Below are 12,301 nucleotides of genomic sequence, written 5' to 3'. Positions count from 1 at the left end.
GGAAGGTATATTGCTCGTTTCCCGCCGACTCCTTGTAGAACTCTTCCTGATACATTTCACTTGTCTCGCAGAGTTTCAGGTCATGTGAAGTATTCAACCAACAACCCAATCAAAAAAAATCAGCATAGACAGTGCTCCACGAGACTCGAACCTCCCGTCTCTGCTTTTTTCTCCTCCCCGACAAAAAATCCGTGCTAACAATTGATAACCAATTGTTAGCAAACCACCCCACTGGGGATGTCTCGGAATTTTACCCCTATACCTTCATTGCTTTCCAGTGTATCACACTTTTAGTTCGGTCGGCGAGCTTGGGCAGTCTTAGGGGAAATGTGTGGTACCCGATTGTGAACAAAATTTGCAGATATGAGATATATCAACAGTCATTTTGTTGAGGCGGCAGTGAAGGGGACGCCTTGGTACTAGATGTAGTCAGGTGCTTGTATGTACCTACTTAGATGTATTGTCGCCGAGGTTTCGCCAAGGCGCAACAGAAAATGAACTTTCCAATGTCAAGTGAAACAGGAATTTGTTTCCCCACGTAGGTGGTAGGTACATGGCGAGGAAGATCTGTGACAGTGTCCGCTGAGTATCAGAGATAAAGGAGAAACAACTACGACACTGGAGTTTGATAAGTTGGTCAAGTTCAGAAAGAAGTGACGAAGTCGGTGGGTTGAGAACTTCAAGTCTCATCATTGGTATAACAGCTCAGCCTATGCAGTGGCATACCGTGTGACTAGGAGCCTTGCGCTACAAACTTTGAGAAGCTGTTCGAATCGTCATCGTCAATCGAGGAGAGGATCATGTTGACGGTGACGGTGCCGATGGTGGAAAGGTTGACTGGCGCTGGAAGGCAGTGAGCGCGCATACACGGTGGTGCAAGGGTGTCAGTGATCAGGGGAATAGATGGGAAAATGCAAGCTAGGCTAAGGGAAGAGAATGGAAGAGGTCGATTTGTGTCAAGAGCTGGTTTCGCCATGTCAGCAAATAGAAGCATTACCTCGCGGCCTTGTAGGATCACACCGGGAAATGCATCGGAGTGTAGGGATCTTTGCCACTTCGGTCACACAAAATTCGAGTGTCATTCCACCGAGACAGTCTTCCAGTTGTAATGGCAAAGGATGAAAGGATCTAGCTCACTTGCGAGACCAACAAATCCTTTCACTCATGTCGGTATCGCCGTCACTGCCGTCACTTCCGATATCCTGAAGGAATGCTGGAAATCATGGGAGGCCCCTGCGAAAGCCCTAGCTCTTGGACTCAGAATGTTCGTAAACACCAGGAGTGGTATTGAAAGATCTCATTCAGTCACGTAACCCAAGAGATTGAAGGAATTCGGGAGCTGAAACATCTCTGTATTTCGTCTGTTGACTTATAAGGTTGCGTCCTCCATTTGCGACTCGGTAGATCCCCAGGGTCCAGAGCCATGTCACGGTTAAGCAGCCTTACATTATGTTTTTGAGAATTGGATACTAGGCCGTTTAGAGTCTTCTTCTAGACCCGCTTGAGGAACGCAAGCCTGCTAGCCAGCACCACACAGAGAGTCGACTAGGTGTCTGACGATATCATACCGACCTCTGCTTCTACAGAGAGCACGGCAACATCAAAGGTTTTCCCAGCCTGGTTCGAAGCGTGGATGCCAGATGTCGGAGATCGTGAACAAGGGGTGATGACAGTGGGCATTCAAGCTCGGAAAAGATACAATGGTCCCCTAGTCGACGAGGCGAAGTTCGTTGCAATTGTAGATCCAGCAGGTCCTTTCAGGCAGTGTGGCAGTGTAAGACAATCTGGTTCACCCCACAAGGCTGTGCACTATTACTGTGCTTGTCTTCTGCATTTTCGACGCAATGAGTTGCTGGATACACGAATAAAGCAGAGAAGGGATCATGCAGTGATTAGAGCGGCGTCTTTCAATCACCAAAATAGGCTAGCGTTAAAGAGCTGCGGATAGCGCTCCCAACGCTTGGCTCTCGTGAAGCGCGCATCTTAATCTGGCTCATTTAATCCGCGTTCTCTAGCGAAGAGACGCCGCAGTCCATGATTTCACTTCCACAACACAACAGCCCGAACTTGATTTTAACCTTGTTCAGCAAATATGTTACGCGTTGAGAATTGATGCCGTTCGCCTAACATTGATTGGGGGGCCATCTCATCACCACTAATACCTGTGTACCTCCTCATCACCTCGCCTTCACTATGCCCCGAAAACGCACCCGCGACGAGATGGAGGCCTCTGCCCCCGAAGAGAAGAAGACGGGGCCTTCCATCTTGCAGAGAATACGGAACATGTGGGAATTTGCTTCTATAATGCAGTTCATCTTCATATTTGGCAAAGCAATCAAGATCGACGAAGACTTTGACATCGAGGTACGATCCAGACCCATCGAATATGCATTTCTTGACACCTACCACACTGGGGCGGAGTAATTTGAATGCACGGAATGGCTAATGGTACCCTTGCAGGACTTTGAGGAAGAATGCCTGAAGCCTGGTTACTCCGAAAAACTCGAAGAAATAGGCTTGACCCTACTCAAATGGATCTCGTCACATCGTGGTCTTGAGTACGTGCTTTGATCCTGCATTTTTGGATAGAATCTGACGTGGCTTAGCTATACCATCTGGGACGAATATACGCGGCGTCAGTATCTGGCCAAGGCACCCCATCTCAACCCTTATGGTGAAGAAGAGACCCCAAAGCGATTCCGGGATTTCGACATTTTCACCAAGATCAGAGTGCTGCACCAGTTGACGGTATGGACTTTTTGGAATCCCGATCGCATAAGAGAGAAGATGCCCGACCATCCGCGTGAGGTCGATCAACTAGAATGGGTAAGTTTGTCTGCCGTCGAACACAGAACATCTTATTGATGAAAACCAGCGAATCGAGGAGTTTGGGTATGACGGTGACGATCGACAATACTACCTGCTGGATGATAATCGATTCTATCGTCGGACAGACCCTCCCCCGCCACCAGTGCCGAAAGCCAAGCCGAAAGCCAACTCCAAGAAAGCAATTGCTGCAAGACGAAGAGAGAGTAAACGGAGAAGGCTGGAGGCTGAGTTAGAAGACACTGCAGATGAACACCACGAAGGGAACGACGAGAGCCACATGGCCGATGAAAAGACGCAAGAGCCTTGGGAGATTGACACCTTTGGCGGTTTCAAGTGGGAGTGCATTGCCATCACTCTTACAGACTATCGAGAATTATGCGAATCGCTGAAGAGATCTAAAGATCCCAACGAGAAGTTTCTACGAGAACGTCTTATTTCGGAAGTATTACCAGTTATCGAAGCTGCTGAGGAGAAGCAGCGACGCAAGATCGAGCGGCGTCAGCGCGAACTTCTAATGATGGAAAGAATGGTTGGAGCCAAGAGATCGAGTCGATTGGCAGACAAACATGACCGCGAACGACGCGAAGCCGAAGAAGCCGAGGCCGAGCGGAAAAAGCAAGCTGACCTCGCCGCTGCCCATCGAGAGATGGAGAGACAAGAGAAAATGGAACAAGAACGTCAATTCCGGATGTTGACCCGAGAGCAGCGCATTCGGGACAGAGAATACAAACGACTTCTCAAGGAGGAAGAACTTGCTAGAGATGCCATCGAACAAAAGAAGATCGAGGAGGGTGAAATTCGAGGCTCGGACCGCCATCTCAAACAGCGCATCGAAAAGAATAAGAAAGAACTGGAAGATCTCAACAACGAGGAAGAATGGACCTTTGACTGCTCAGGCTGCGGTGTCCATGGTAAGAATATTGTAAGCATCACTCTTGCTCAATGTCCATAGCTCACTACTGACATGCTTCTAGGACGATGGTTCACACAGTGTTGCCTGCGAGCGATGCAGCGTATGGCAGCATAGTAAGTGTCTGAATATCTCAAAGTCTGCTGCAGAGAAGGACGATTTCCACTTTGTTTGTAGAGACTGCAGACGAAAGGAAGCAGAAGCAAACAAGCCAAAGATCTCACTCAAGTTCAAGGTTGGCACTTCTTCTTCACCTGCACCTCCGAGCCCAGCGCTTCCGGTACCACAGTCACCACAGAAGTCGAGCTTCGCCAGCGTTGAAATACCCAGACAGAATGCGGCTGGGCCGTCCAGCCAAGGTTCAACAATGAATGGATCCCCGGCACACCAATCATCGCCGTCTAGTCGCCCACCAAGCTCTCCATATCATCCTCGACACATTCAGAGTAACGGTTTCCCCCAGCAATATCCACAAGGTGCGGGCATTTCGCAGCAAGGATCACCATCAGCAGGTCTGCACCAACAGCCCAGCGGCTCTCATCAGTTCATTCAATATGTGCCTGGCTATCCTCCACAACAATCGGCACATATGGTCGGGAATGGCTTCGCTAGAAATCCCCCTCAACCGAGTGCGCATGCGCCTTCTCACAATGGTACTGCTTATCAATTCCAAAACTATCCTTACGAGCAACGACATCTGGCATCCGCACAGGATATGCCTCGCCAGCAAACACAGTCGCCCGCAAATCGGCAAGCAACGAACAGTACTGGCCGTCTCCCGTCTCCAGTGTTCAATCGTCCGATGATGTCTCCTACTCAGGGTAATATGGACGTCGGACCCGTTGCAGGGATCCCTCAGAAATCTCCATCTCTCGGTCAAAATGCCACGAATGGTGTATCTGTGAACGGCTTGCAGCCTCAGCCAAACGGTGTCGCTAGCCAAGTCCATGCGACGCCTCGAGCCTCGTCCCAGCCTTACGAGGCTCAGACCCCTACTACACAGCCCATCTCCGGACTTTCACCAAGGAAGCAACCTACCCCCCAACACTTCCCGCCTCCTTCCATCATGATCCAGAAGCGGAATAGTATGTCCCCGACACTGCAAGCGAGTGCTGTGGCAAGTGGACATGCCGAGAAAAGGACAGTCAGCGGCACACCTGTTCTTCCACCGATCGAGAACCTCCGACCTAGCCCCGAGCAGATGAGGAAGATGAGCAGCAATGAACCTGTTCCGACACCGAGCAAGCAACCTCAGCCATCTCCGACCATGGCGGGTGCCGACCCTGGCGAATTTTCCAATTTCCACAGCAGCAGCTCGCCCCCTGATAAGATGGAGGATGTACAGCATGTCACCGGTGCCGAGGTGAAGACCTCATGAGATGTGTAGGTGTGAGGTCGCACGAAGTCAACGACTAGATTTGGACCGGCCATCTCGCCTGGAGGATGATAGGCCATGATGAATACTTCATGGTATTGGGGTGCATTGGGAGTCACTTTACTCGCGCGCATGCAGAGTGCGTAGGGTTGTTTGGTTCACATCAGAGGCAGAACAGCGTCAATCAAAGTATAAGGAGATGTTGTTGGGTAGTATTTTCAAACATCCCAACCTCCAATCCCAATACTCATACAATGCCTTCTAAAGTTTCCCAAGACGGTTCTCCTATGTACCTTACCTAAATGGCATTTATCGTATTCGTATGCGAATCGGGGAAATCAGATGGTAATTCTAGGTACTTGGTCAAGTCTCAAAAATTCAGTTAGTTAGCACAAAACACGACGGAGCATTCTCGCTCAGAGAACCATTCAACAGTTGCCATGCGCCAGGTGTCTCTATGAGAGACCACACCGTTAGTTGTAGACTTGTATGAGTCTTCAATAGGTCCTTCAACCTTGTCATTGTCGCCTCGTTACTTGCTCTGAACACCCGGCAGCCGGACAACAAGAGCCAGATCGTCCCAAGTGCGGGCTCCTTAAGGTCTAGAGAGGGCTCTGCTCCTGTATCGTACAGTGCCCGAGGACATCGCCATCGATCGGGAGGCAGCGGCTCAGTCAAAGGTGGTGGCCAAAGGGCCATCTATGTGGCGCCAGATGAGGCTGAGATGGAAGGGAGATTTGTCAGGAAAGTTCTCGTAGTCGATGGCGAAGGCGAAGGTGAAGGGCGAGGCTGGTGACTCTGGATTCTGGGAGGGAGAGGCAAAGCATGAGGTAAGGATTTTCTTAGGTAACACACCTACTCTGGTAGTGAGCCCAACTTGGGATCAGCTCACGTGGGCAGTAGGTACCGCGTATGTACTCGGAAATGTGCAAACATTGTACGTGAAGTCCCGGGCAGTCGGGGGTTCTAGACGCTGTCGGTACGAACTCCAGAGATGTACGGAGACAGCAGGGATGCAGTCATGGATGGCGGGGCAAGCAAAGTGCAGTCAAAACTCTCTGCCATCCAGAGAGCCTGTGCCCGCACTTCAGGTTATCGCCCGCTTTGCGCTTGCATCCGCCCCCCATCATAATTAGCACTCGCTGCGTCGCCAACAGTCCGGGCATCCGACAAAACCAACTGAAGTTCTAGAATCTCCGGTAGCCTTCATTACCTTGAGTGACCTGCCCACGCGAGCAGGCTTCGATCTTTCCTCTGCCGAACCCTCTCGAATCCCCAATCTCTCGAGCATCCATGGTAACGACCCGCCATGTCTGACTCTCCGATCACAAATGCCCCCGTCGGGCCACAAGAAAAGCCGATCTTGGACAAGTTGATACTGATCAGAGACAAACTGCTACTTTTGAAACAAGACAAGAGCACATACGTGAAGTCGTCCGACGTCATCCCCCTCTACGATCAGGTCATTGAGCAGGTGTCTATCCTCAACGATGTCCGTGGCCCGGAGCACTTGGTGCAGAATCGGGTCGACACTGTCCTGGATGACTGCCTACAACTCATCTCGCTCTTCTTCATGGCTGTTGGGCGAAATAACGAAGCACCTGCGCTCTACGCCATGACCGGAAACATCATGCGGCTGTGCCACCACCTCAAAGAAGCGGCTTTTTATAGTAAGAAGGACCTTACGGGCCTGGAACATACACTCAACAAGATGCAATCTACTTTGGAGCATGGGAAAGATGTTTATTCAAACCACCTGTTGACGCGGATAAAGTACCGCCTGGAAATCTGCCAGGCTATGCTGCAAGAGTTGAGCGATTTCCTCAGTACGCTCTCTCCAGAAATGGTACCAGTCTGGGAGAAACTGGTGTCTATCTTGAGAGCAATTGCGGCTTTGAACACGAGAAGCAAGGTAAGTTCTGATCGAGTTATGCCATCAGCGTTTAGAGCTGACTGCTAGCTACAGTACAGCCAAAAGGATCTTGACGAACTGCGCGATGAATTGCTTTCCATTCAGGCCACGATGAAGGACGGTCAATTACCAGACGATACCGGTGTCCCTTCTTCGGGTCAGGACCTGGTTGTACCGTTGCTCAATCGATGCTTAAAGTTCACCGAAATAGTTCAGGAGCGGTATGGGCGACCGGTTTCATTGAGACAACCCCCAAGCTGACAGTGATTACAGGCAAGGCAAGATAGACGAACGATTTAAAGATGTATATGATCAATTGATCGAGATTCGCAGCCAACTCGAACGGTTGACCATGACTCAAGCATGGTCTCTCCGAGAGACCGACTTGTTCATGTGGCAGAGAAAGTTAGATCGCATAGACGATTCCAGACGAGACGGCAACTTTTTTGACGCCGAAGGCCATCCGGCGGATTTGCACGCGCAACGAGTAAGGACATCTTCGCCGTGAAAGACTCTAGCTAATTACTTCACAGACTCTGCTCTATCTCATCCGACGAGGATATGCGTATATTCATCAGCTTCTCATAGCGTCTGAGCCAGTCTCGGAGGCTCTGCTGCCAATCTACAATCAACTCCTTACGTTACGCCGGTGTCTGGTCGAAGTCAAGAAAGCTGGCGGCGTTTCCAATCCCAGAGAATTGTACCCGTATAGCATGAAATTGAACTCGATCGATAACATGAGGGTGGATGGAAAATTTCAGATTGGAAAGGACATTCCTGAAGGACAAGGCGCTGTTAACGATCTGCTAGCGGAATGCTACGACCTCGCTTATGAGCTCCGGACAGCAGCTGAACAGGAAAGCGGTGACGATTAGTTCCGTGAGACTCAGTGGGAAAATCCTCAGCAACAGGCGTCAGGTGTTTTTCTCGGCTGGCTGGACGATGTTGTCATCAGGACAAGGGCTGGGTGGCCATTTTCTTGTGCATCACTCAAAAAGCCGGCTACTGTTCTTCGTGCGTGGTTTACGCATTCCGGTACTGATGAGGCTTGGGCCAGGGCAGCGTCCTTGAGTGTACCGTTACAGTTGCTAAGCAATTCCACGCTTGTGGAAATCCGAATAATCCAGAAACGTCTTATCCATAAAGCAACGTCCTTGTTGTATAGTGATGAAGCCCCGGCTTTGTGTAATCATCTGCGCTGTGAATGGTGGCCTTGCCATCCTCGGCCCACAATAATATCCGATGTCGCTAAGCTACTGAGTGTCTGAAAAATGGTTGGATTCGAATGACATTTTCTCCAACACATTCTCGACAGTTTTTGTTGTCTAGAGTTGCTGAAGGGCAATCGCTCAAGTATGTCGGCGTTCCTACAAAGAAGGCCGTCGCTCGCCGTGAGGTGTCCGCTGGACCTCGGGACCTCCATCTGGCGAAGAGCTGCTCGACGGGCGTATGCCGTACATGCTCAGTCACAACCTCTCCCGCGAAGAAAGGCTGCCGTCCCTCCCTACCAGAAAATCCTCAAGAGATTCGAAGAAGTTCGGGCGATACTAGGCTCGCGGAAACTGACTTTGGCTGAAAAGATCCTATACGCCCATCTCGACAATCCTGAAGAATCTCTATTGACCAATACCGACAATGGCAAAAACATTCGCGGGAATGCAAACCTCAAGCTCAAACCCGACCGAGTCGCCATGCAAGATGCGTCTGCGCAGATGGCCATCCTCCAATTCATGACATGCAACTTACCTTCGACCGCTGTACCTGCGAGCATACATTGCGATCATATGATTGTGGGTGAAAAAGGTGCAGACACAGACTTGCCAAATTCGATCGCTGGAAACAAGGAGGTGTTCGACTTTTTGGAGTCTGCAGCAAAGAGATATGGCATAGAATTCTGGCCTCCGGGTGCTGGTATAATACATCAGACTGTCCTTGAGAACTATGCGGCACCTGGTTTAATGATGCTGGGAACAGATTCTCACACTCCAAATGCTGGCGGTCTAGGCGCAATTGCAATTGGAGTCGGCGGAGCCGACGCTGTTGATGCCCTCGTCGATGCTCCATGGGAACTCAAAGCTCCAAAGATCCTCTCTGTACGTTTGGAGGGTAAGCTCAGTGGCTGGGCATCACCCAAAGACGTCATTCTTCATCTTGCAGGACAGATCACCGTCCGTGGTGGCACCGGGTCCGTCATTGAGTATACTGGTCCAGGAATCGACACACTTAGTTGCACTGGCATGGCCACAATTTGCAACATGGGCGCTGAAGTTGGAGCAACGACCTCGATATTTCCCTTCAGCGAGAATCACATTCCTTACCTCCAGGCCACAGGACGTGCAGCTCTCGTCGATGCTATTAAAGGAATCGCATATGGTTCCGAGCAGTACAACTTCCTGCGTGCAGATGCAGGTGCAGAGTATGACCGAGAGGTCACCATCAATCTGTCCGGACTTGAACCTCATATCAACGGACCCTTCACCCCAGATCTATCTACGCCATTGTCCAAGTTCAAAGGAGCTGTCGAAACTAACAAATGGCCTAGTACCTTCTCAGCTGGACTGATTGGCAGTTGCACCAACAGTTCCTACGAAGACATGACTAGGGCGGAGGATTTGGTGAAGCAAGCGCAAGCTGCCGGACTGAAGCCTAAATCCGACTTCTTTATCACTCCTGGTAGCGAGCAAGTCCGCGCAACTCTGGAAGATAGCAAAACCCTCCAAACTTTCGAAGGAGCTGGAGGAACTGTGCTCGCTAATGCTTGCGGTCCCTGCATTGGACAGTGGAAGCGTACCGATGGTATGAAGAAAGGTGAAGACAATGCCATCATCTGCTCGTACAATCGGAATTTCCCGGGTCGAAACGATGGCAATCCTCGAACAATGAGCTTCCTGGCCTCTCCAGAGATCGTCACTGCCATGTCGTTCTCTGGGTTAACATCGTTCAACCCTATTACGGACGAGATCCCACTGCCTTCCGGTGAAAAGTTCAAGTTTGAACCTCCCAAAGGCACAGCTCTACCAGGGTCGGGGTTCGCCATAGGCAATCCAGCTTTCTTGCCATCATCTGCTGAACCTGATTCAAGCGTGCAAGTCGTCGTCGACCCAGAGTCCGACCGATTGGCTCTCTTGGAGCCTTTCGAGCCATTTCCTGAGGGTGAGCTCAAAGGGTTGAAAGTTCTCTACAAAGTGAAAGGCCAGTGTACCACCGACACCATATCGGCGGCTGGACCTTGGCTGAAGTACAAGGGACATTTGCCAAACATCGCCGAAAATACTTTGATTGGCGCAATTAACGCCGCGACTGGAGAAACTAATGTTGCCTATGATGTTGATGGTTCGAAGTCGTCTATTCCAGAGCTTGCCAAGAAGTGGAAACAGCAAGGTCAAAATTGGCTTGTCGTGGCCGAAGATAATTATGGTGAAGGATCTGCGCGAGAACACGCTGCACTCCAACCCAGATATCTAGGTGGACAAGTCATTCTCGCGAAGAGTTTCGCCCGTATCCATGAGACCAATTTGAAGAAGCAAGGAGTTGTACCGTTGACATTCGCCAACAAAGAAGACTATGACCGTATCGATGCCTGCGATTCGGTCGATACGGAAGGCCTCTGGGACGTTTTAAGGAACGATGGACAAGGAGAAATTCGATTGAAGGTTACCAAGATGAACGGAGAGACCTTTACGATTCCGGTCAAGCACACATTGAGTAAGGATCAATGCGGTTTCATTCTGGCTGGTAGTGCATTGAACTTGCTTGCAAAGCGCAACAAGTCCGATTGAGTGGCATCTTCATTCGCTACGCTGGCAAAACGATGTGGCTAGCGAAATTCAGCCTCGTGGCTTGTGGGTCGAGGCTCCGACGATCCTCCGCCTAGTGAGGCTTCGAGCACCGCATCTCGCATGCATTGGTTGTAGGCATGATTGGGGTCGGAGATTGGGCAGCTCTTGGTTGACCAACTCCCGTCACAGGGCCATCGTACTCGTGGTCGCATTCTCGCCTTTCCACAGTCAATTTCTTTTCGACCGAGACATCACATTTCGTTCTGAAACGCTATTTGGCTCTGTTTTTTTGGACAGTTAACAAGTGTCACCCATGTCTCTAGGCGCCGCGCACAGCCATATAGGGTCCGGTTTCTGCAGGTTCTGCAGATGAGCATTTCAGCATCACGTTTGCAAGGATGAAGTCTGCGGTGATTCTTTTGCCTTCGCTCTTTACCGCAGCGGCCAAAGCATGGGGCGGATTGGGCCATGAAACCATTGCATGGATTGCTCAATCTTATGTTTCGACGACAACGGCGGCTGCTGTCAAAGACCTACTTGACAGCAAACAGTCAGACTACATGGCGAACGTTTCCACCTGGGCTGATTCTTACCGTTACACAAGCGCCGGAAGCTGGTCCGCCCCTCTGCACTTCATCGATGCCAACGACAATCCGCCGTCGTCCTGTTCTGTGGACTACGGGCGGGACTGCGGTAGCTCAGGGTGTTCCATCAGTGCCATTGTCAACTACACCTCTATTCTTCGTGATGTCGACTCGAAGCAGGCCGAGAAATACTATGCTGTAAAATTTCTCATTCACTTCATTGGTGATCTGCACCAACCACTTCACGATGAAGCATTGGAACGGGGTGGTAACGGCATCAACGTCACGTTTCAGGGGAAACATACCAATTTGCACCATATCTGGGATACGGAAATTGTCGAACTACTTGCAAATGGCTCATCAGCCGAACAATTAGCCAGAACCTTGACCGCATCTATCAAGACCGGGGAATATGGCTGGGACGTCGAAAGTTGGCTGGTGGGGACGACCCTTAATGACACAGTATCAACAGCCTTGACGTGGGCAAGTGAGGCAAATGCCTATGTCTGTGAAGACGTGTTAAGTGCCGGAATCGATGCAGTTGAGGAAGGCGATCTGAGTGGAAGTTACTACCAGGCTCATTTTGACGTGGCAAGGACGCAAATAGCGCGAGCAGGGTACAGGTTGGGGGCCTGGCTGAATTTGATTTTCACAGGACAGACAGCAAGTTGAAATGGAGAATGCTTCGCCTTGTTGCGATACTCGACCCTTAAGTGGACGGCTGATTAGAAGGAGTCCAGACCACATGTGCTAGGTCTGCCTAGGAATCCGAGCTGCTGGTCGTGTCTATTTTTTGCATCACTCCACATATCCGGATCCTCTGCGAGACTCTATACAGTCGGTATACTCGGCCCGCCATCTTCGTAGGTAGTCTCTAGTAATGTCGCCAACTTCGTGTAATGGGGCACTGTC

At 50.5% G+C, this 12,301-nt stretch overlaps 4 protein-coding genes across 4 annotated transcripts; all 4 read left to right on the top strand.

The window, feature by feature from the left end:
- Positions 1-2,193: 2,193 nt before the first annotated feature.
- On the top strand, positions 2,194-5,117 carry PV08_03054 (uncharacterized protein; the record flags this gene model as incomplete). Its single annotated transcript, XM_016377411.1, has 5 exons — positions 2,194-2,364; positions 2,461-2,558; positions 2,607-2,826; positions 2,876-3,751; positions 3,804-5,117. The coding sequence occupies 5 exons, from the start codon at positions 2,194-2,196 to the stop codon at positions 5,115-5,117; spliced, it is 2,679 nt and encodes an 892-aa protein (XP_016238981.1).
- Positions 5,118-6,423: 1,306 nt separating this feature from the next.
- Positions 6,424-7,901, top strand: PV08_03053 (uncharacterized protein; the record flags this gene model as incomplete). The annotated part of the gene is made up of 4 exons (XM_016377410.1): positions 6,424-7,026; positions 7,081-7,247; positions 7,300-7,513; positions 7,560-7,901. The coding sequence occupies 4 exons, from the start codon at positions 6,424-6,426 to the stop codon at positions 7,899-7,901; spliced, it is 1,326 nt and encodes a 441-aa protein (XP_016238980.1).
- Positions 7,902-8,381: 480 nt separating this feature from the next.
- On the top strand, positions 8,382-10,805 carry PV08_03052 (aconitate hydratase, mitochondrial; the record flags this gene model as incomplete). Its single annotated transcript, XM_016377409.1, has 1 exon — positions 8,382-10,805. The coding sequence occupies one exon, from the start codon at positions 8,382-8,384 to the stop codon at positions 10,803-10,805; it is 2,424 nt and encodes an 807-aa protein (XP_016238979.1).
- A 398-nt stretch (positions 10,806-11,203) lies between these two features.
- Positions 11,204-12,061, top strand: PV08_03051 (uncharacterized protein; the record flags this gene model as incomplete). The annotated part of the gene is made up of 1 exon (XM_016377408.1): positions 11,204-12,061. The coding sequence occupies one exon, from the start codon at positions 11,204-11,206 to the stop codon at positions 12,059-12,061; it is 858 nt and encodes a 285-aa protein (XP_016238978.1).
- Positions 12,062-12,301: the final 240 nt, after the last annotated feature.

Source organism: Exophiala spinifera, assembly GCF_000836115.1.
Source record: "Exophiala spinifera strain CBS 89968 unplaced genomic scaffold supercont1.2, whole genome shotgun sequence".
In the NCBI taxonomy this organism is placed as follows: Eukaryota; Fungi; Ascomycota; class Eurotiomycetes; order Chaetothyriales; family Herpotrichiellaceae; genus Exophiala; species Exophiala spinifera.
The sequence above is the reverse complement of the archived record's forward strand: the minus strand, read 5'-3'. Positions and strand labels throughout refer to the sequence as shown.